The sequence below is a fragment of the Raphanus sativus genome, chromosome 8 (genome assembly GCF_000801105.2).
Source record: "Raphanus sativus cultivar WK10039 chromosome 8, ASM80110v3, whole genome shotgun sequence".
NCBI classification, from domain to species: Eukaryota; Viridiplantae; Streptophyta; class Magnoliopsida; order Brassicales; family Brassicaceae; genus Raphanus; species Raphanus sativus.
This window is the reverse complement of record NC_079518.1, coordinates 9,357,501-9,379,336: the sequence shown is the minus strand read 5'-3', so window position 1 is coordinate 9,379,336 and position 21,836 is coordinate 9,357,501. Positions and strand designations below refer to the sequence as shown.

Sequence of the window (21,836 nt, the reverse complement as noted above, 5' to 3'; positions counted from 1 at the left end):
CCTTAACTGTGTCTTTTTGTTTAAATGAATGGCATTACTGTAATTTTTTATCTTCCGAAAAAAGAACATTTAGGGCTTCCTGCATGTTATTTTCACTCCTTGATTATTTTTAGCGTATTCTTTTTTTTCCCTTATGATAAAGGATACCCAACTCCTATATAAGATATAAGATCTGAGATTAAGTAAGCTCTCGGTCAATGGATAAGCGGGCGAAAATGTGTGAATCGTCCGAAGAACGGCTACCAGTACCAGTACGATTACCTCCCTTGCTAGCGTTGCAACGTTCCGTAATGGACTACGTAAGTAATCTCCGAGATTTCTCATGATATGGTTTTCAATACATGGTCGTTGGTTTTGTATTATGATCTGGAGTCTCACGGAACAAGTAAAAACTTGTTAGGGATTTGATCTGGATTTCAACAGCGATCCGCCTTCATTAATTGAGCCTGAGTGGGGGAAGGACTATAATATCGGTCTCTATGGTAGGATTGGACTCCAATGCCACAATTTTCAAAAGGTATAACTAACTAACTACTCATCATACATCTATCACCTTTTTTCTGATTCTTCTTTTTTGTTCTTTTTGGTTTTGGCAGGGAACAAACTTTAAGTTTATACGCTGGGAGAAACATAGTATGCAGATGACTGGATCCATGGACTTCTACGTAACTTTGGAGGCAATGGATCCGGCCAACGGCTCTGTCTTCTCTTTCCAAACGCTGGTATGCGACCAAGGAGGTCCCAGACGATTGGGTGCCAGACTTTCGTTGATCAACATAGTCTCCAGAATAACTCCTATTGGTAAGCAGCCTGTGGATGAGTACTGGGACGAGGACACGCCTGCAATACACGACTTCTACAAAGGTCCACTGCGCGAATGGTTTTCAGATGAGGCCTTGGCTTGTGACAGTAAAAAGTATTACGTGGTAATAATAACATCAGATGATGATCATTCGTGGAGTTTTTTTTTTTATTTAACTAATAATTTTTTTTTTGTATGTATTAGTAGTTTGCTCTAGTTATATTAACCTTTGGTATCATTTATTCATTCAATTCACAGGTGCCAGAATCAGAGCTGCATGACAATGACTGGCTTCAACTTCTCATGGAAGTCGCCTTCTTCTCCAAAGCAGATCGTGTAAGTCTTTTTTGTTTTTTTTTTGGCAACTCCTCTTATCTCTTACAAAACAAATTGAACAAACTTGTTGTTTCTCTTACACAATGTAATTGCAGGGTTTGAAGGCTTACCTACCCTTGGAGCTCAACAGTGTTGTTGTGGAAACTCGTGAAGATTACACAACAGAGGCGCGTGAGAAGCTTAAGGCTGATAATGCCATCTTCTACATAAGTTACAAGTGTTGCACCGATCCTTCTTCCGTGACTTTGTCTGGTTATCCCCATGATCCAACGACTTTGGCTGGTGATCACCATGCCGTTGTGAGGAAGACCATGGATGGGAAACCAGAACACATGATGCTTGAAGTTTCTCGCACCAAAAAACAAGAAAAAGAGTAGACATTTGGAGCTCGTCTGTGTTACATTTTAGCAGTTATGTTTTTGCAAACTATCTTTTGGAGCATGTTTTATTTATTATCTATGTGGACGATGCTGTGTGTGTTAGCTGGTATTTATGTATTCAACTCTTTTTGGACTTATAACTGGTGAGTGGGATCGTTATTTAACTTCATGTTTTCATTGCGTGTTTAGACTGAGAACCAAGTAAACACACGCAAAGAGATATGTACAACTTACCAAGTCAGAACATAGAGTAAGTTGTGGTTTACTATGAAAAGAAAATTGAAGTTAAACTTTCTCGTGCTCTGGTTGAGGTTACTTGTTGACAGGGACGTCCATAACAGAAGTTTGGGAGCAGAGATAAACTCCCCTCCCCTGAAACACAGTCTCAAGATGCTACTAATGCGGCTCAATAAAAGTTGCTGATTTAAAGCAGAGAAACAATCTGAGACAGGAGACTACTGAAGATCTCGTATGATTGTTTTATGGTCTGGAAGCGGTGAAAAGCATTTTTTTTTTGCAGCTGAACCATATCCAATCTTGCGAAGAACTTTTGATGTCATATACTCAAGGCTTGAGAAAAGCTCATGCCGATACAGAAAATGGAGATGGGAAACAATCTGAAAAACGTGGTCAAGGTATATCAGTGGACGAGTTCAGCGCAGTTTGCAAGGTTTTTGCTTAGTGCTTCTGTCTAGAATCTCTTAACAAAACAGAGCCAAATCTGTAGCTTCTTTGAGTTCCTTGCGCTCTGGAAGTGGAAATGGTATCCTCCAGAACAGTTTTATCAAGCTTTCTTTCGGTGGCAGTTTTTTAATGTTGTGGACATGGCAGCAAAAAAAGAGAAGTTGTTTTTGTCCAAGATCAGTAGCTAATCCAGATGTGATAATTACTGGGTGCACCAACGTGTAAAACTATAAATTTTAATAGGTACATATAACAATTAGTGAAATAACACACTAGTTTTTAAAAAAATTGTGGGGGCACGTGCATCCTTTATCCTTTTACTGGCTCGCCCCTGTCCAAGATGACTGATTTTTGGTGAAAGGGTAGCCTCAGCAAAAAAAATTCAAATACCATCATTGAAGGTGGTATTTCGATTCATTAATTTTTTAATATAAAATATTATGCGAACTCCACAAAATTCCATTTGATGGATTTTATTGACAAAATCTATATTTTCTAATAGACTGGAATTTGGGAGATACAATAAGAATTAAAATATGTGTATAAATTGCCTTTAAATTTTGAAAATAAGAAAACTTAAAATTCATGGTAAGAATAAAGCACTCCATTCCTAAGTCCTAAGTAGCAAAAATACTAAAGCACAACTCACTAATACGATTTCAATTTGTAAATACGTTAAGTTATAATCTTTTAGTTGTCATACCAAAACTTATATAATCTTACATTTTTATATATATTTTTTTAAAGTTATTCATACACACCCACATAAGCCATAAACTAAATATTTTCTGAATTTGGGATAGTGATTAGTTTCTACCAACATTATAGAGACCACTAGAATCAGAACTAAAAAAATACTAAATCAAATGAATAAAACTGCAGAATTTGTTTTTTGTTTTTGCCCCCTTTAAGGAAGACTATTGATAGAAAAATGAGAATCACACTTTTTGTTTTTGTCCCCTGAATTTCAGGCAGATATAGGTCCTCTGTATAAATATCCAAGCCATTGAAGTTACAGAAACTTTTCTGCAGTTTTATTCTTTTGAACCAGTATTTTAGTTGTGTTCTTTTAACTTTTAATATTTGTTGTTGGTTTAATGTTTGATTTTTTAGTTTCTAGTTTTGCATATTGTTTCTTCTCTTGAGAATTCTGGGGAGCATATACTCGCGAAAAAAGACCATGCTTAAAAAATGTAAAACCTGGATTGGTTAATATTACATGTTTTAGCTTGTTATCTTAAAAGAAGTTGTGCATATGGAAGACGTGTTGGGTTACTTGGTTTCAATCCAATTAACAGAAATTCATCAGTGGAGGTTAAATACGAATCAACTCGTTCTAGTCCAAAGAAACATAAACATCGCACGTAGATAATAAAAGTTTGGAAAACATAACGTGCTAAATATGACAAATGATTCACATGTGACATGTCTACTCTTTTTTCTTGTTCTTTTTTAAAGCAACTTCAAGACTCAAGTGGCCTGGTTTCCCATCCATGGTTTTCCTTACAATGTAAAGGTGATCACCAGCCAAAGGCTTTGAACAAGGATCGGCGCAACACTTGTAACTTAGGTAGAAGATTGCACTGTTTGCCATGAGATTGTCACGAGGCTCATCTTCAAAAGTTTCCACAACAACACTTTTGAGCTCCAAGGGTAGGTAAGCATCCAAACACTGCAATTACATGTGTAAGAGAACAAACAAGTTTCAAGTTCTGCTTATAGGGAGAGAACAGGAATATTAAAACTGAATGACTTACACGATCTGAGTTGGAGAAGAAGGCGACTTCCATGAGTAGTTGCAGCCAGTCATTGTCATGCAGCTCTGATTCTGGCATCTGCGAAACAAATGAATGATACCTAAAGCTACTAACTAAAAGAAACACAAGTTATTAACTCAATGAATGATGTTTATTACCACGTAATACTTTTTACTGTCACGTTCCAAGGCCTCATCAGAAAACCATTTGGGCATCGGACCTTTGTAGAAATCATGTACCGTGCTTTCGTCCCATTCCTCATCCCGAAGCTCGACTTTTACCTGATGTATCTAAAAAAACAACATTTTACTTTTTACATTTTACTTCTTCGCCATACATAAAATCATCAATCAGCCACTCATCATTCCCAATTTCCTCCTCCATATCCCCAAACTTGTCATTCAGATCCACAAACCCCAGAACTATTATTGTTTCATGTTCGGCGTGTACAATTTATTTTACTTTTATAGAGCCTTTTAAATTTATGGAAAACTTAACAACTCTGGAGCACATACCTAGTCATGCTTGGAGAAGTATCTATGAAGGGGCATTACTAAAACAGGGGATAAAGTGGAGGGTTGGAGATGGAAACACATAAAAGTTTGGAAAGACAACTGGATAGAAAATCCACCAAGACCTGCCAGGCCAAGAGCCTTGATAGCTAACGACCAACTTGTGGTTTCAGGTTTGGTGAAACAAAATCAAAGAGCATGCATGGAACACAAGAAAGATCTCTCAAGTAATTCACATGGAAGATGTCCCATTAATAACTCGCATACGGCCAAGAATCACAAGCTCCCCGGATTATCCCAACCTGGATCTTTACAAGAGATGGACGTTATACATGTAAGTCTGGATACCATCAACTTCAAAAGTTAAATTCAGAAACTACTGAAGATCAAGTTCCACAAAAGCTCTGGACATCTATTTGGAATCTCCCTATACCACCAAAGCTCAAACATTTCTGGTGGAAGGTTTTACATAAGGCCCTTCCTGTTGCAGACAATATATGCTTAAAAGAAAGATGAAAGTTGAACCAGATTGCTGTTTTTTTTTGTGGAGAAGGAGTAGAAACAACAGAACATATACCGTTCAGTTGTCGTCTAGCAAGAGAAGTATGGGAACTATCATCACATTCCATCTCTTCAGAGTGTTATGTAGATGCCTCCTGAAATTGACTTCTACCATAGATTTTAAAAATTTAAAATGTTTCGATCAATTATTTTTTTCTTAAAACAAAAGCTTGTGGATTTATAGTTCTACGGTTCTAATTGCGCACAGGCAAACATGAATAACTCAGTTGGAGGTTAAATAAATAAATAAATATATATATATATATATATATATTCCAAAAATACATGTTCAAAAGAGTGTTGAATACATAAAAACACCAGCAAAACAACACACAACATCGTGTGTGCATATAGAGGAGATAAATAAACACAAAACATGAAACAAAAGAAAAGTCTGGAAAACATAACTGCATAAACTAGAACTGATGATAGAACCTAACAAGGCAGATTACTCTTCTTCATTCTTGTTCTGTTCTTTGGTAAAAGCAACCTCAAGACACATGTGGCCTGGTTTGCCATCCATGGTTTTCCTTACTACGGCACGGTGATCACCAGCCAAAGGCGTTGAACAAGGATCGGCGCAACACTTGTAACTAATGTAGAAGATTGCGTTATCAGCTTTGAGCTTGTCACGAGGCTCATCTTCCAAAGTTTCCACAACAACACTGTTGAGCTCCAGGGGTAGGTAAGCATCCAAACGCTGCAGTTACATGTGTGTAAGAGAAGAACAAGTCTCAAGTTTTGTTGCTTTGGGAGAGAGAGGACAAGAAAATTGTTTAAAAAAAACAAAAAAAAAAAGAAAGAAAGAAAAGTACATACACGATTTGCTTTGGAGAAGAAGGCGACTTCCATGAGAAGTTGAAGCCAGTCATTGTCATGCAGCTCTGATTCTGGCACCTGCGGAGGAAACGAATGATGATACCTAAGGGTTACTAACTGAAACATATACAAGTCAAAAAAACTCCATGATCAATAGATCATCTGATGTTATTACCACGTAATACTTTTTACTGCCACGTTCATCAGAAAACCATTTGGGCAATGGAACTTTGTAGAACTCATTTATTCCAGGTGTGTCCTCGTCCCAGTCATCATCTATAGGCTCGTTAGCTGATGTCAGAAAACAGTTAGTCCTCTAAATACACTTTTTAAAAAGAGTCACCTTTGAAAACAGTTAACAGTCCTGATTGAATAAGAAGAAATCTTACGTATTTGTTTGATTCTGGCGGCAAAGGTCAACCAGGTAATCCTAGCCCTCAACCGAAGGTGGCTTCCTGCATTGCTAAACTGAGTCTGAAAAGAGCAGACAGAGCCAGTGGCCGGATCGGTTGCGTCCAAAGTTATGTAGACACTGGAGTACCTACCAGTCCGCTTGGTACTATGTTTCTCCAAGCGTTTAAACTTTAAGTTTGTTCCCTGTCAAAACGGGAAAACAAACAAAACCGAAAAATTCAGAAACATAAAAAAACAAAAAAAGACATTAGAGAATAATAAGTGATGATTGATGATATCAGTTAGTTAGTTAGTTTTTTTACATTCTGAAGATTGTAGCATTGGAGTCCAATCCTACCATAGAGACCGATAGCATAGTTTTTACTCCAAGTACACGGAACTAATGTAGGCGGATCATTCTTGTAATCCAGATCAAAACCCTAGCAAAAATTAATTTATTCTGTGAGACTCCAAAAGTAAAACGACCATGAATTCAAAACCATATCATAAGGAATAGTACTACTTACATAGGCCAGCTCACGATTACGTAGCCGTTCTCCGGTAGTTTCACACGTTCGGGCCCGCTCAGCCATTGGGGATGTTGGTAAATTCCCCAGCTCACTTGATTCTTTGTTAGCCATACCTACATAAGCCCTTTGAAATCTCTCAAAAATCTCGGATCTGATCGCGTGCAGTACAAGACAACCGATAACGTTGGTGGTGGCTGACTTGTGATTTCTATATATCAGTTGGTCGATTTTTTTACTTAAAGTTGGCCTTTTCATCAAATAAAACACCTAAGAGCATCAACAACAGTAAAACTCGTTTGGGTTTCTAAATTTTTTTTTATCTGATTAAAAAAAAAGCGGAGTCAATCGCTACGTGTTGTAGGGTCCGCAAAAAAGTGGAAGAAACAGACAAAACTCGTTTCTTCATTCGCAACTATCTTCCTCTTTTCTTTTTATTTATGGATTCCACCCCTCTTAAAAACTCTTTTACAATCCGCATTGCGGATGGTCTAATGATTGAGGTAGATGATGATTGTAATTTCTATTAATTTTTAGTTTTAGTTTTGGTTTTTAGATTTTGATTTTAGATTTTGGTCTTTGATTTTTGGTTTTTATTTTTGATTTTAAATTTTTGGTTTTTAGTTTTTAGTTTTCGATATTGCTGTATTCTTGTTTTTTTTATAAACTAATCAATACATTGTTTTAAAATAATAAAATAAATAGCAATAAAATATTGAAAAAATACCATTAAAATTTATTAAAATATAGTGATTTTTTAAATATAAAAAACATTACCATGTTTTTAAATTGTTTTATTTTAAGTATCATACTAAATTATAAATAATAAAATATCTATAAATTATAAAAAATAAGATACTTTAAAATTTTGAAATTATTACAAATTTTCTTACATAAAATAAATTTCATTTTTAAAACTTAAATGCTTCAAATTCATATATACTGTATCAATAAAATATATTAAGTGTTTTGATAGTACAAACTGTCTTATGATGTAATTATAAATATAGAAAGTGACCCGTAGTGTAATTCTTTCTTCTTTGATCACCGAGCAGTTTCTAAAATAAGATAACGACACGTTCCATAGATTAGAGTCTTGATGCTGGTTTTTTCCATGCTAAAATGGTCAACAGTGATCGTAAAATCACGCTGAAAAGTTCAAATTTTATTTAAAAGCTAGACGATGGACAGTGCCGGCCTTGAGATTTTGGGGGTCTGTTACACTCTACGTTACATGGAAACGGAAGCGGGTACGTGGAAGCGGAAGCGTATGGAAGCGCAGAAGCAAAATTTTCAAAAAATTTAGGAAGCGGGTACGTGTTGGAAGCGTATATTTATATATACATATATATGTATATATATTAAATATATAAGAAATATTTATATAATTTAAGACTAAAAATCATATGATTTAAACTTAAAATAAAGCATTTATTAATTTATAATAATTTTGAAATGATTTCATATTAAAACTATAAAAATACACATAAATTAAGTTTAAAATAAATTATGATATTAATTATTTTAAAACTTCATAAATTTATTGACATAATATATTTGAATATGTGCTATATCTTTAATAAAAACATTAATGCATAAAGATAATTTATAGTATTAGTTTTAATATTTGTATATTTCTATTCTCTTTAATTTATTACTATTAAAATTTAGATTTTATATTAATTAAAAACTATGATTTTATATTTTTATGAACCATGACAATGGATTTTAAAATAGAATGGAAGCGTGATTCCAAAATGGAATCGTAAGCTTTCAACGTGTTTTTAAAAAGAATATTTTGGAAACGTTTTGGAAGCGAGATTCCGTAAGCTTCCACAAGATTCCGATTCCGATTCCGATTTCGAAGCGGGAAGCGGACATCCGATGAAGCTTCCGTGCAACCTAGGTTACACTGTCTATGTAAATAAAAATTTTGGGGGCCTAAAAAAATTTTGGGGGCTTATATCTATGTAATTTTCTTCAAAATTTTCGAGGGCCTGTTGCAAATGTTTCATTAGGCATTGTTCAGAGCCGGCCCTGATGATGGATATATCTTTCATAAACGTGACCGATAAAAATACATCTTCCAATTTAATTTTGTTTTCTTGTTTGGTCAAATGGATCTACCTTATAATATGCACTTAATTCACCTGAAACGTGACAAATGAGAGATGTGGACTCATATTTGAATGGGTTCATGGGCCCAAGGATCGCTACGCCCATGTGTTAGATTTAAGAAAACCTAATACCCGGTTCAAAACCGGTTTAGTATAACCAAGATTTATCTGAATTTAAGCCTTTCTTCTCCTTTCTCACTCTCTCTCCCTCCCGCAGCCGCAAATCTCACTTCTCTTTCTCTCTCTAGAAATGGCTTCCTCTTCTCTCTTCAATGCCTCTCTCTCTCCCCTAAACCCTAATCAACACCCCATCCGCCGCCACCCCTCTCCCTCCCTCCTCCGCCACCGCCCCGTCGCCATCTCCTGCGCCGACGGAAACACCAACAACAACACCACTCCGATCGAGACATCCGTCAAACCTCGCCGCACGGAGAACACAATCCGCGACGACGCTCGTCTCCACCGCTCCACCGCCGTGAACCCCTTCTCCGCCAGATACGTCCCCTTCAACGCTCCCCCGAACTCCACCGAGCACTACTCCCTCGACGAGATCGTCTACCGCAGCCGCTCCGGCGGCCTCCTCGACGTCGAGCACGACATGGAAGCTCTCAAGCGCTTCGACGGAGCCTACTGGCGCGACCTCTTCGACTCGCGCGTCGGCAAGAGCACGTGGCCGTACGGATCGGGAGTCTGGTCGAAAAAAGAGTGGGTCCTACCCGAGATCGACGACGACGACATCGTCTCGGCCTTCGAAGGTAACTCGAATCTCTTCTGGGCCGAGAGGTTCGGGAAACGGTTTCTCGAGATGAACGACCTTTGGGTGAAACACTGTGGGATTAGCCATACCGGGAGCTTTAAAGATCTCGGTATGACTGTTTTGGTTAGTCAGGTGAACCGGTTAAGGAAAATGAACCGGCCTGTTGTTGGTGTGGGGTGCGCTTCGACCGGTGACACGTCAGCTGCTTTGTCCGCTTACTGTGCAGCGGCTGGGATACCTTCGATTGTGTTTTTACCCGCGAATAAGATCTCTATGGCTCAGCTTGTTCAGCCGATAGCTAACGGCGCGTTTGTGTTGAGTATCGATACTGATTTCGACGGGTGTATGAAGCTGATCAGGGAGGTGACTTCGGAGTTGCCGATCTACTTGGCGAACTCTTTGAATAGTTTGAGGTTAGAAGGGCAGAAGACTGCGGCTATCGAGATTCTTCAGCAGTTTGATTGGCAAGCTCCAGAGTGGGTGATTGTTCCCGGTGGGAACCTTGGGAACATCTACGCGTTCTACAAAGGTTTCAAGATGTGTCAAGAGCTGGGGCTTGTGGATAGGATACCGAGGCTGGTGTGTGCGCAGGCGGCTAATGCGAACCCTCTTTACTTGCATTACAAGTCTGGTTGGAAAGACTTCAAGGCCATGACCGCGAGTACCACTTTTGCGTCCGCGATTCAGATCGGTGACCCTGTGTCGATCGATAGAGCGGTGTATGCGCTGCAGCAGTGCGATGGGATCGTGGAGGAGGCGACGGAGGAGGAGCTGATGGATGCGATGGCGCAGGCGGATTCTACTGGGATGTTTATTTGTCCGCATACGGGTGTGGCGTTGACTGCTTTGTTTAAGCTGAGGAAGCAAGGAGTGATTGCGCCGACGGATAGGACGGTGGTTGTGAGTACTGCTCATGGGTTGAAGTTTACTCAGTCGAAGGTTGATTATCACTCCAAAGCGATTCCTGACATGGCTTGCAGATTCTCTAACCCTCCTGTTGAAGTGAAAGCAGACTTCGGAGCTGTCATGGATGTTCTCAAGAGTTACCTAGGAAGTCAGAAGCTTAGGTCATAAGAATCAGACTCCTCTTTGTGTTATCTTTATCTGTTTCTCAGTTTTGTAATAAGTTCTAACTTTAAGTTTGAACAAACAAGTAGCTGTTGCAAGAGTACATCGTTACAACTAGTGAATCCTCGTAAACTAGTATTGGAGGATGCATCACAAAGGTTTTTTTTTTCTTTTCATGAGTAATCATACAGAGATACACTCTTGTCATCAGAGACACTAGCGAGACGACCAGCACGGACACCAGTTCCACCAGGTGGTCTAAACGCTACAGACCAAACCTGATCATTGTGGTTACTCATTGTCTGAACAGCCGCTCTCATCTTAAGATCCCATAGCCTCACAGTTCTGTCGCTGGACCCCGTTGCTATAGCTCCGCCATCTGGGCTAGCATCAACGCTCAGCACCCAGCTCGTGTGCCCCGACATGGACCCCACCAGCGTTTTCCCTTCTGCGTCGTGCATGTTCACATGCCCATCATCAGATCCTGAGAAGAGGACTCTCGGGTCTACAGGGGAGAACACAAGCGACCTTACAGGCATGTTGTGACCTTCTAGCTGGTGAAGAAGCTTGGAGCGTTCAACATCAAAGACGCAGATGGTGCCATCCATCGAACCACAAGCAAGGCGTTTCCCGTTAGGAGACCAAGCCACGGAGAGAACGAATTTCTTGCTGCTGGTTTTGTCAGAAGGTTTCGGCGCTTCTGGACGTGGGATTGATAGAGTCGAGAGTATTCTCCAGCTGGCAGTGTCCCAAAGCTTCACCGAGGCACTACTTCCACCTGCAACAGCAAGGACTGTACCCTTGGAACATGTGAATGAATATGTTAGCACTTAGCAACTAAAAGCTCAACCAAAACAGTTCCTATCTGATCTTCCCCTACACATTCCAAATAGTTTCTAAGCACTACTCGACAGTAAAGATCAGGTCAAGAACTGATTCAGAGATATTGAATGTTTTCAATTAAAGCTTTTTTAGTAAGAGTTTGTTACATGGTTTTCTATATATATTACATTGGTTCAGTAAAATGTTTTCAATTAAAGCTTTTTTAGTAAGAGTTTGTTACATGGTTTTCTATATATATTACATTGGTTCAGTAAAAGGAAGCTAAACCAACGGTACAATACATAACCGGATATCATCTGATAAGAGAGTAAAGTCTATTATACCATAGGTTCAAACTGCATCCCCCAAACCTCAGAAGGAGGAGATTCAAGAACAGCAATAGTAGCATTAGTGTCAACATCAAAGACACGAACGAAGCTATCAAGCGAAGAAGACGCCGCGATTATCCCCGAAGGATGCGCCGCCACAGCTGCTACTCCCAGGGAGTGTCCCGTATTGGTACGGACAAGATCCAGCTCGTCAGCTCGCCATAGCTTCACCGTTTCGTCGAGAGAGCCAGTCAGAAGCAACGACGGACGGTCCTCAGTCGCCGGAACCCAAGCCGCCGCCCAGACGGAGTCTTCGTGTGCGTTCTCGATCGATTTCAGACCTGCGAGTTTCATCTTTTTCTTTTTAGGTTTTTTACTGTGTTTGTTTACAACTGAACAAGACGAAAGCGAAAGCAGCGAGCCAGTGACTTTGATTTAATACCTTGGCGTTTTTCAGTTTAGCAACATAACATCGCGTCGTTTTGTAAAGTTGGAAAACTATGAACTGTTTAATAGAAGTCTTCGTGTGCCTCCTCGATCGACTTCAGACCTGCAAGTTTCATCTTTTCTTTTTACGTTTTCAAAAATTCCAAGTGAAACAAGACCGAAAGCGGAAGCAGTGACTTCTCCTCTCTGATTGACACCGTGCCGTCGTTTAGTTTACTAATATAAACATCGCGTTGTTTTTTTGTATAGTTTGGAAACGCACAGTATAAGCGGGAGTTCTCGTGTTGATGACTGAAGGCCCATTAATAACATAGAAGGCCTAACATCGGATGTCCAGAATCAACCCGCAAACATGCTATTCCCGGAAACTAATAAATACACAACCAGTGTAAAGTTCCAACTGCTTGCTTGAATAAAATAGGGACAAAATAGGCTGACGCATGCAGCGACTGACCGATAAATTGTTACGTAAATGGCCCGAAACCTCCTTGCAATGGGTTGATGATGTCTCTCGCCCTAATAATTACATAATTGAATACCTTCGTGCATAATAGAAGAAGAAAAAAAACAGTAAGACTTAACATTTTACCAAAAAAAAACAGTAAGAATTCATGGGAGAAACTTTGCATAACGACGCCATGTTGCGGTGATTCAAGATGTCCGACAAACAATTTTGTCAAAATAAAAAAAAAAATGTCCGAGAAACAATGTCTTTAAACTGGAGCCGGACATCTAAAAAATGTCCGAGAAAAAATTATGAATACCATAATATTATTGAATAACTAACTAAATATTGAGAAAACATCTAGAAAATATATTCATTCGCCCTAAGGGCATCATTATTGGTGGGCAGCCCTTAACTTTTTTTTTTTTTTTTTTTTTTTTTGTTCATCAAACACTTAAGGGCACATAAGGGCAGCCCTTATCTAAGGGCTGCCCTTATGTGCCCTTAAGTGTTTGATGAACAAAAAAAAAAAAAAAAAAAAAAAAAGTTAAGGGCTGCCCACCAATAATGATGGCCTAATAATTACATAATTGAATACCTTCGTGCATAATAGAAGAAGAAAAAAAACAGTAAGACTTAACATTTTACCAAAAAAAAAACAGTAAGAATTCATGGGAGAAACTTTGCATAACGACGCCATGTTGCGGTGATTCAAGATGTCCGACAAACAATTTTGTCAAAATAAAAAAAAATGTCCGAGAAACAATGTCTTTAAACTGGAGCCGGACATCTAAAAAATGTCCGAGAAAAAATTATGAATACCATAATATTATTGAATAACTAACTAAATATTGAGAAAACATCTAGAAAATATATTCATTGGAAAGTTCCGAGATAATTTCAACAAAAATCATATGTATCGGTTTGTTATCAGATGTGTCTTTTCCAACAAAGGAAGTTCTCGGTAAATACTATCGGAGTGGGCTTTGTTTTTTGTAGTGTTCCCACTAATGACAACGACACAGCATGGAACAGAAGAGACGGCCTCGTCAAACTTTGGCTTTGCGGACGGTGGTCCAAAGACTTGTTCAAGAGCACCTTCAAGATTATTCCTGCTGATTACCAAAAAAAAAAAGAAACAAAGAAGCGCGTGGATATCTACTAAAATTCACCGGTATTTGCATTTTTAATTCTTGTGAGCAATGTCTCAGTTCTTTCATTGTCATCACTTGTTTCTTAGAAAAGAGTAAATATAGTTGAGTAAGACAACTGGTCGGAAACATCTTTGCAATTAGGGACCGATCATGTATTATGTGTATATATATAACACTTCTAATAGTTAGATGTCTTATCGTCTTGTTTTGGGAAAGAGAGAAGTCGTCTCTGCGTAGAAAAAAAAAATCCATGGCAGAGGCTTTGATTGACGACGATACAGTTTATGTTGCAGTAAGCAAAGATGTCTCTGAAAGCAGACTGACTCTCACATGGGCGTTGAGGCATCTCCAGCTCAAAAAGCTTTACCTTCTTCATGTTCATCAACCCATTTCCATCGACCCTACTTGTTAAGGATCCCTTACTCTATGTTTTTATTTTTGCTGCTTCTTGGGAACTTGAATCCAACATAGTATTTTTTTTTTTTAATTCTTCTCTCACTAGTTTACCCAAAAAGATAGCTTTGATCAGTGTTCAAATTGTTGCAGCTGGTAGAAGAAATTGATCTTCTTTTTTTTTCTACCTTATTTAGCCTCTCTTTCGTTGGTGCCAGCATCAAAAGATTCTTGATTGTAGGATTTAAAGCTAGGTTTCTTTATTAGTGTTTATAATGTGTGGGTGAAGCGACTGATTATTGAGTGAGTCGACTATATATCTTGACTGACTAAAAACCAAGCTTTACTTTCTTGAATCAACTGATATCTTAATTTCCTTTTTTTTTTCTTCTTATGTTGGGTCTTTTGTCTGTGAATTCCAGCAAGTGGGCTTGAGCAAAGCGAGATCGATGCAATTCAGGCGTCCGAACTGACGAGTTCGTATGAGATTCTTCACAAGTACCGTGATATCTGCGTAGATGAAGGAGTGAGTGCTCTTCCAACTTAATGATACTTCGGTGCCACACAAATAAAGGAATCTTGTTGCGATTCACTTTTTTTCTAAACACAATTATGATCAAAATCTACAAGGGGTGAGCATTTATGAAATTCACAGAATTTCTTATGTTGCAGATTATCGAACAAGATGTGGATATTTCCAATATTTTGGCAAATAATGTTGGCGAAGGGATTGTGGAACTTATCTATGAAAACAATATCAAGAAGCTTGTTATGGGAGCAGCTGCTGATTCCCAATACTCCGAGTAAGGATATACTGAGAATCCTTCTTGTGTCTTTCACTACGACTCAGTTGATCATTTATCTTCGATTGTGCCATGAAACCGTGTGATGCAAAGATGAGTCTTTAAACAAGAAATTGCTCACTCTAGGTTATATATATTTTGATGGTGATGCAGGGGCATGGTTAATATCATATCTAGAAAAACCGATTATGTGACTAGACACGCTCCTCATTGCTGTAAAATATGGCTTGTGTGTAATGGAAACCTCATCCAAACGAGGTATGTTGGAGGATTATACTATAATTTTGAATAATTTAACAGGATATTGTTTTTCATGTTTATTAGGGAGGGACGGTTTGATCGTAGGGGTTCACCGCACTCCTCTGAATCCTTAACCAACCTACAGGGCCTTGATTCTGCTCTGGTACCATACGAGGAAGCAGTGAGAGCTGAACATGACAACGAGTCGCATTTTTCAGTACGTAAAATCAAGTTTAGTCAGCACATATCATTTTTCATTCAAGTGGAAGAGTGTTTTCTTAATTGAAATTCCTTTCTCCTAGCTGAAAAGTATTAAAACCTATGGAGATTTGTGATACATAAGAAAATATAAGGATCCAACAATTTTCTTGTTAGTCAAATTTGCCTCATTTCCTGCACCCGTTACTATAAAACCTAACACACAACACATGCATGCCTTAAAACCCTAGTTTGATGTCAATTCCATCCATATGGTTCTTTAACAGGCTAGAGGGTTTGAGACAATGTACTACGAAGAGCAGAGACGGGGACTAGAAATTGAGGAACGCAGGAGAAAAGCGGAGGAGGAACTAAATAGAGTAAGAGCAGAAAACGAAAACATGAAGGGGATCCAAAAGGAACTCGAAGAACAGCTTTATATTGACTGCCCCCGTCGGTTTGAAATGTTCGAGAAAGAGCGAGATGAAGCTATCAAAACAGCTGAAGAGCTTTTGAGACTTCTAAACCTGGACAACAGTGAGTCAGCATCATCCTCGTTTCAGCGGTCGGTTTCCAACGAGCCTCCCCAATATTTTATCTGTCCCATTTCACAGGTCAGGACTTAAACCCTCCATCTAGATAGCATACCTTTTTGTTAGGATATTTTAAAAATGTCTACTTCTAGATTGACGACTTAAGTCATATTTGTTATCATCTAGAGTGGTCGACTCAATAGGTTATCGAACTAGAGTGTGCATTTCGGTTTGTTTTAAATGATCGTGTCTGATTGAATTTTAGACAATTTTGGGGTTTGCTCGATTCATTTGGCCACAATTAGTTTAAATGGATTTGACTCTTCGTTATTCAGGAAGTAATGCGAGAGCCTAGTTTTGCAGCCGATGGGTTCACCTATGAAACTGAAGCCTTAAGAGAATGGCTCAACAATGGTCACGAGACCTCACCAATGACGAACCTTAAGCTCGCCCACAGTAACCTTGTCCCTAACCGCGCCCTTCGTTCCGCCATTCAAGAGTGGCTTCAAGGAAACTCTTAAAGAATCTCTGGTTAGTTTTGTGATTTATGAATGTCCTAAATCTCAAGTTGATTATTTGTGTGTTGGTTAAAAAAGTTGTTATGAATATGATGAGTGGAACACATTTAAAAAAACGGTTTGGTTCTCCCATTTAACAGCCTAAGAAATACGATCTAACTAACGGTGTTCAATTCGGTAAACCGAACCGAACCAAGATAAAAAAAGTGATTTGGATTTAATAATACTAAATAGAGTGAATGTATATCATTTTTAAGAAATTATGATAAGTAGATATGATTTGGTATATATACCAATCAACCGGAATAAATCCATTAATTAAAATATAGTACTACAATTATATATAGCATTTGTTTAGCATTCTATTTCTATGTCCTAAATTCTATCATATAAACTGTGTTTTTATATTTATTGTGAATCAAATGCTTTCATCTTTTTTTTTGTTTTACATGTTTTTGTTGTGAATCAAATTCATTGATCTTATTCAATTTTGTAAAATCATATATAGTATCAAATAAACTGTTTTATCGTGATATTTAGATTTTGATGAACATTTTATTATGCCACCCGAAGAAGATATAGTGAATGATGAATGATATTTATTGTTTTTTAATGAATAATATTTATTGTTTTATGTGGTGTATTAAGTCTAACCAGTGACAAAGTTTGTCATATATCTTTAGCCATCTCTTTCCTAAATATCTTGATCTGTCAATTGCCCGAAGGATTCTAGGGCAAGACTTACATCGACGTCAACACCAAGTAAACCGTTAGATAACATTGGAACCATTATTTTGTGATTTCTAAAGCTGAATCCATCAAAGGAAATGGTCATGGCATTGCCAGAACATGCAATGATCAAGTTCAAGCAAGAATTTAGTTCCATGAATGATTTTCTATATGTAACAACTGCTTATAATGTTAAGATAACCTTGAGGAGGATATAAGATTACCTCGTCTGAAGAATAATCAGATTCATCCACTCTCAAATACAAGTTATCTTCCTCTCCATCACTATTCTTGTATGTCTTCCTATCCTCTCCCTTAATCAGTTCTCATGATAGTTTGTTCCTTCAGCAGTGTTTAAAGTGCATTTAACCATTACGAAAGCAATCAGGATTTCATCAAACATGTCATGTGGCTCTTGTCTTCAACAACTCAATCCGTTCCTCTAGATCCGCAACATAGAATATACCCCAAAAAAATTAGGTTGTTATATTCACAAAAAGTTTTGGATTGGAGGATTGGATAACTGAATATGTTAATGGTTCTCGTTTGCATATAGCTGTAATGATACGGAGTGATTTGGCGAGAAAACAAAACCACTTTTTCAAAAAGACAGAACTGAAAATAAACAAGTGACCTCTTTTATGTGGTCATCCTAAAGATTAATTATGTTCTGTTTAATTTCCAAAAATCATGTGAATTTTAAACTAGAGAGGAAGAACCAAAAAGAAACAAAGCTGCAAAGTAAATAGTATGTTCTGTTCCATATATGATGATTGGTGAACAAAGAAAACAAGGGACACAGATAGTGTTTTATTATTATTAGTCATGAGCAATAGCACTTATCTTCTTAATTTTGTAGTTTTTGATTTATCTCAGATAATAGACACAGTCTTGGACGACGTCTCTGTCTTGGTAGCTTTCACGAACGCAACCTCATAGAACGCCGTAGTGTTTAAAGCCAAACGCCGAACGCCCTGTTGGTCCACATATGTCCCGACTTTGGTGCAATCGTAACCGTCAGGGCAAAAGAAAATACGGTAACGGCCACGTAAACGATCACTTTTCTTGATCTGGAACAAACCACTGGACGGCTTAGGGCCAGCCTTTATGAACAACGCCATAGGGACCACGTCGGCCGGAGTGATACGCCAATAGGTTGACTCAAAGCAGATCGTTTCTTCGATGTCCATCTCGATGTTGAGGTTCTCTGATTCGGGAACAAACCCATCGCTAGACTTCCAGTCTGAGAATTTGACGGGAATGCCCACGTTCGAATCTGAATCTTCCTGTCCAACAAAGAGGGGACACTGTTTGCCGTTAAGTGTGGAGAGAGTTAGACCGCCACCTCCAGTGTCGAAGAGGGCACCGAGGGGCTTAACGTAGTAACTGCCTTCGGTTATGACACGACCTTTAGAATCGAGAACTGGTGTGCCGGCGTTTGCGGCCGCGGCAAAAACAGAGGTTAAGGCAAGAAAGAAGTAAAACATAGGCTTCATCCTTTTTGATTTTATGTAGTTGATTAGATTTTTATGTTACTGGATGAAGAAAATTTGAGGTCCTGTCGGTATTTATAAACGGATGTGCATACATGAACATACAGGTCTCTCGCATTTGTTTATTTTCACCCAAATTTAAACAGCTATACTCGCCAAGAAGATGATTATTGTCTTATTGATAATATAGATTTCACTTTCCAAGCACCATTTGCTAGTTGTTTGTTGGTCCTTTCCTGTTACGAATCAAGTTTACTAATAAAATGGGAAGGTGATTCACGAGCTCTATTTATTTTTGGGGTCATGTATGTAACCTTGTTGACCAAATTAAATTACAAATTCAGTGTCCTCTAAAAATGTTAAGAAAGTAGGTTTTAAAACCATTTTATCTTAATAAAACATAAACCTATTCGTTTAAGGCAATCTCCAATGAAAGTCTCTTGTCGTGTGTCTCTTGTATAAAATATTTTTTTATAAAATGAGAAAGAGGATAGAGATATAATCTAGAAGAAGAACTCGCTCGTAGATGATAAACTTCAATGACTTAGTAGAATAAATAGAGCTAAAAGGACCAACAAACAACTAGCAAAGGACCAACAAACAACTAGCAAATGGTAAACTTGATTCGTAACAGATACATATGATATAATATGTTGATACATATCACGGATATGATACAAGTGTATAGTTATGCAACTTGATTCGTAACAGATACTAGCACGGAAAAATTGGTAACGGGTACGTTACGTACGTATATGTTCACTTTTTCTGATCTGGAACAAACCATTAGACGACTTAGGACCAGTCTTTATGAGCAACCTCACAGGGACCACCGGGGCCGTAGAGATACGCCAATAGGTTGGCTCAAAGCAGACCGTGTCTTTGACGTCCATCTCAATGTTGAGGTTCTCTGATTCGGGAACGAACCCATCGCCAGACTCCCAGTCTGAGAATTTGACGGGAATGCCATCTTCGAACTCTGATTGTTCCTTTCCAACATAGAAGGGGCAATTGTTGACACCAAAGGTGTTGAGAGTTAGGCCGCCACCTGCAAGTTCGAACATGCTAACAAGAGGCCTAGCGTAGTAACTGGCGTTGGTTATGACACGATAACCATTAGAATCGAGAATTGGTTTGCCGGCGTTCGCAGTCGCGGCCAAAACAGCGGTTAAGGGAAGAAGGAAGTAAAACATAGGATTCATCCTTTTTTGAGTTTATGTAGTTGATTAGATTTGAATGTTACTGGATGAAGAAAATGTGATTTCATTGATCGGTATTTATAAATGTACATACAGCTTTGTATACTCTTTTATTAAAATACAGCTTTGCAAACGCTACGCTTAGGTTTTATATTAACTTTAAAATTAAGCAGGTACATTGAGATCTGAGAAGATGCCTATCTTTTTAATTCCACTTTCCACGCTTCTTTAGTTGATTTTTTTTTTCTACTAGATGAAAAATGTGAGTTCACGAGATCGATATTTATACGCGTATGTGTATTAGATACACATACAGCTTTACATACGCACAGGGCCGGCGTAGAGGGAAAGTCATCGAAATCAAAGATTGGGGCATCTAAATTAATGGGGCACTAGATTTTGATCCGCGCGTCCGCGCGGATGTATTTTTCTAAAATATGTTGCTATTTTTATGTCAATATTAGAGTTGAGCAAAAAACCCGAATCCAAAATATCGAACCGATCCCGATCCAAAAAGTAGTATCAAACATGAACCGAAATTGTTTAAATATCCAAATTATTCAAAAATTTTGTATTTAAATAACCGAAATCAAATCCAAACTGAAATATTTTGGATATCCGAATATATCCAGAATAGATTTATATATTTATATATATTATTCAAATATATTATCCGAATGTTTGATACTACTTTTTGATCTATTCAAATATATATAAGTATTTGGATATCCGAATGTATCCAGAATCAATTTATATATTTATATATATTAAATTTAGGTATTTTGGATTATTAAGGGCTATTTTCAAAAAAAAATTTAGTATTGATAAATAAATAAAATTTGTGGGTTATTTTGTTTAAATATTACTTATTAGGCATTTTTAGTTAGACTAAGATTTGTTGGACTTATCATCCAAATTAATGGGGCATATTTTTCAAAAAAAAATATTAGTATTGATAAATAAATAAATTTTATTGGTTATTTTGTTAAAATATTATTTATTAGGTATTTTTAGTTAGAATAAGATTTGTTGGGCTTATGCTTATCATCCAAATTAATGGTGTATATTTTCGGAAAAAAAATTATTAGTATTGATAAATAAATAAATTTTGTGGGTTTTTTGTAAAAATATTATTTATTAGACATTTTGAGTTAAAATAAGATTTGTTGGACTTTTCAAAAATATTTATGAATTTGTTAAAAATTAAATATATAATTAAATTTATATTTTATACGATAGTAGACTATGGAATTTGATTTTCTAAATAAAAATTTATGTTGTTTTTACTTTTTAGACTGTTTTGTGGTCTTGATAAATTATGTACAAAGTGTTGACTAAAAAAATTATGCACAATGTGTTGAAAAAAATTATACATACGGGTACAATTTTAAATTTAGATTGGGACAATATAAAAGATTAGTCTGGCATTGCATACGCAAGCTTAGGTTTTGACTCATTTTAAAATTTAACCAAGTACATCGAATTATCGAAATATGAGTAGATGTCTATCTTCTTCATTTCTATTTCTTTTTTTTTTTCATTTCTCTTTCTTTATTATTAAAAAATAGTATTTGATAAAAAAAAATTATCCGCAGTTTGTTTTTTTTTGTCAAGCATCTGCAGTTGTTTATTTCACCCAAATTTAAGCAATTGTACATGTCGATAAGATGATCAATTATAATATAGATTTTAAGCTTAATTTCAACGGTTCAACCACCATTTGCTAGTTGTTTATCTGTCTTTTTGTAATGACTAATGAGTCAACTTTATTTATAAAGATGTACTAGATTTTGACCCGCACGCCCGTGCGGGTATATATT

General features: G+C 37.3%; 8 protein-coding genes across 9 annotated transcripts; 3 read left to right on the top strand and 5 right to left on the bottom strand.

Moving 5' to 3' along the window:
• Nucleotides 1-128: 128 nt before the first annotated feature.
• On the top strand, nt 129-1,687 carry LOC108821804 (UPF0725 protein At5g63820-like). The gene is made up of 5 exons (XM_018594798.2): nt 129-299; nt 401-517; nt 597-926; nt 1,061-1,138; nt 1,234-1,687. Exons 1-5 carry the CDS (start codon nt 198-200, stop codon nt 1,513-1,515), a joined length of 909 nt encoding a protein of 302 aa, XP_018450300.2. The 5' UTR covers nt 129-197; the 3' UTR covers nt 1,516-1,687.
• Nucleotides 1,688-3,631: 1,944 nt separating this feature from the next.
• On the bottom strand, nt 3,632-4,343 carry LOC130498961 (UPF0725 protein At4g29550-like). Its single transcript, XM_056992825.1, has 4 exons — nt 4,284-4,343; nt 4,118-4,240; nt 3,960-4,037; nt 3,632-3,874 (listed from the first exon to the last, which is right to left on the bottom strand). The coding sequence occupies exons 1-4, from the start codon at nt 4,341-4,343 to the stop codon at nt 3,632-3,634; spliced, it is 504 nt and encodes a 167-aa protein (XP_056848805.1).
• Nucleotides 4,344-5,275: 932 nt separating this feature from the next.
• On the bottom strand, nt 5,276-7,071 carry LOC108821609 (UPF0725 protein At5g63820-like). 2 transcript variants are annotated; one of them, XM_056991827.1, is made up of 6 exons: nt 6,772-7,071; nt 6,568-6,684; nt 6,241-6,448; nt 6,030-6,142; nt 5,852-5,929; nt 5,276-5,732 (listed from the first exon to the last, which is right to left on the bottom strand). In XM_056991827.1, the coding sequence occupies exons 1-6, from the start codon at nt 7,027-7,029 to the stop codon at nt 5,481-5,483; spliced, it is 1,026 nt and encodes a 341-aa protein (XP_056847807.1). In that variant the 5' UTR covers nt 7,030-7,071; the 3' UTR covers nt 5,276-5,480. The 2 variants fall into 2 exon arrangements, with proteins under 2 accessions (XP_056847807.1, XP_018450110.2); XM_018594608.2 differs by having other exon boundaries at nt 6,027-6,142; nt 6,772-7,068.
• A 2,008-nt stretch (nt 7,072-9,079) lies between these two features.
• On the top strand, nt 9,080-10,830 carry LOC108822547 (threonine synthase 1, chloroplastic). Its single transcript, XM_018595662.2, has one exon. It carries the CDS (start codon nt 9,139-9,141, stop codon nt 10,717-10,719), a length of 1,581 nt encoding a protein of 526 aa, XP_018451164.1. The 5' UTR covers nt 9,080-9,138; the 3' UTR covers nt 10,720-10,830.
• Nucleotides 10,831-10,859: 29 nt separating this feature from the next.
• Nucleotides 10,860-12,243, bottom strand: LOC108822550 (WD repeat-containing protein VIP3). Its single transcript, XM_018595664.2, has 2 exons — nt 11,880-12,243; nt 10,860-11,513 (listed from the first exon to the last, which is right to left on the bottom strand). Exons 1-2 carry the CDS (start codon nt 12,216-12,218, stop codon nt 10,887-10,889), a joined length of 966 nt encoding a protein of 321 aa, XP_018451166.1. The 5' UTR covers nt 12,219-12,243; the 3' UTR covers nt 10,860-10,886.
• Nucleotides 12,244-14,067: 1,824 nt separating this feature from the next.
• On the top strand, nt 14,068-16,874 carry LOC130498833 (U-box domain-containing protein 56-like). Its single transcript, XM_056992474.1, has 7 exons — nt 14,068-14,317; nt 14,726-14,829; nt 14,976-15,106; nt 15,260-15,364; nt 15,431-15,563; nt 15,832-16,158; nt 16,413-16,874. The coding sequence occupies exons 1-7, from the start codon at nt 14,068-14,070 to the stop codon at nt 16,596-16,598; spliced, it is 1,236 nt and encodes a 411-aa protein (XP_056848454.1). The 3' UTR covers nt 16,599-16,874.
• A 1,138-nt stretch (nt 16,875-18,012) lies between these two features.
• LOC130498834 (kunitz trypsin inhibitor 4-like) lies at nt 18,013-18,882 on the bottom strand. Its single transcript, XM_056992475.1, has one exon. It carries the CDS (start codon nt 18,818-18,820, stop codon nt 18,197-18,199), a length of 624 nt encoding a protein of 207 aa, XP_056848455.1. The 5' UTR covers nt 18,821-18,882; the 3' UTR covers nt 18,013-18,196.
• A 459-nt stretch (nt 18,883-19,341) lies between these two features.
• LOC108822552 (kunitz trypsin inhibitor 4-like) lies at nt 19,342-20,112 on the bottom strand. Its single transcript, XM_018595666.2, has one exon. The coding sequence runs from the start codon at nt 20,017-20,019 to the stop codon at nt 19,561-19,563; it is 459 nt and encodes a 152-aa protein (XP_018451168.1). The 5' UTR covers nt 20,020-20,112; the 3' UTR covers nt 19,342-19,560.
• Between the last annotated feature and the right edge of the window lie 1,724 nt (nt 20,113-21,836).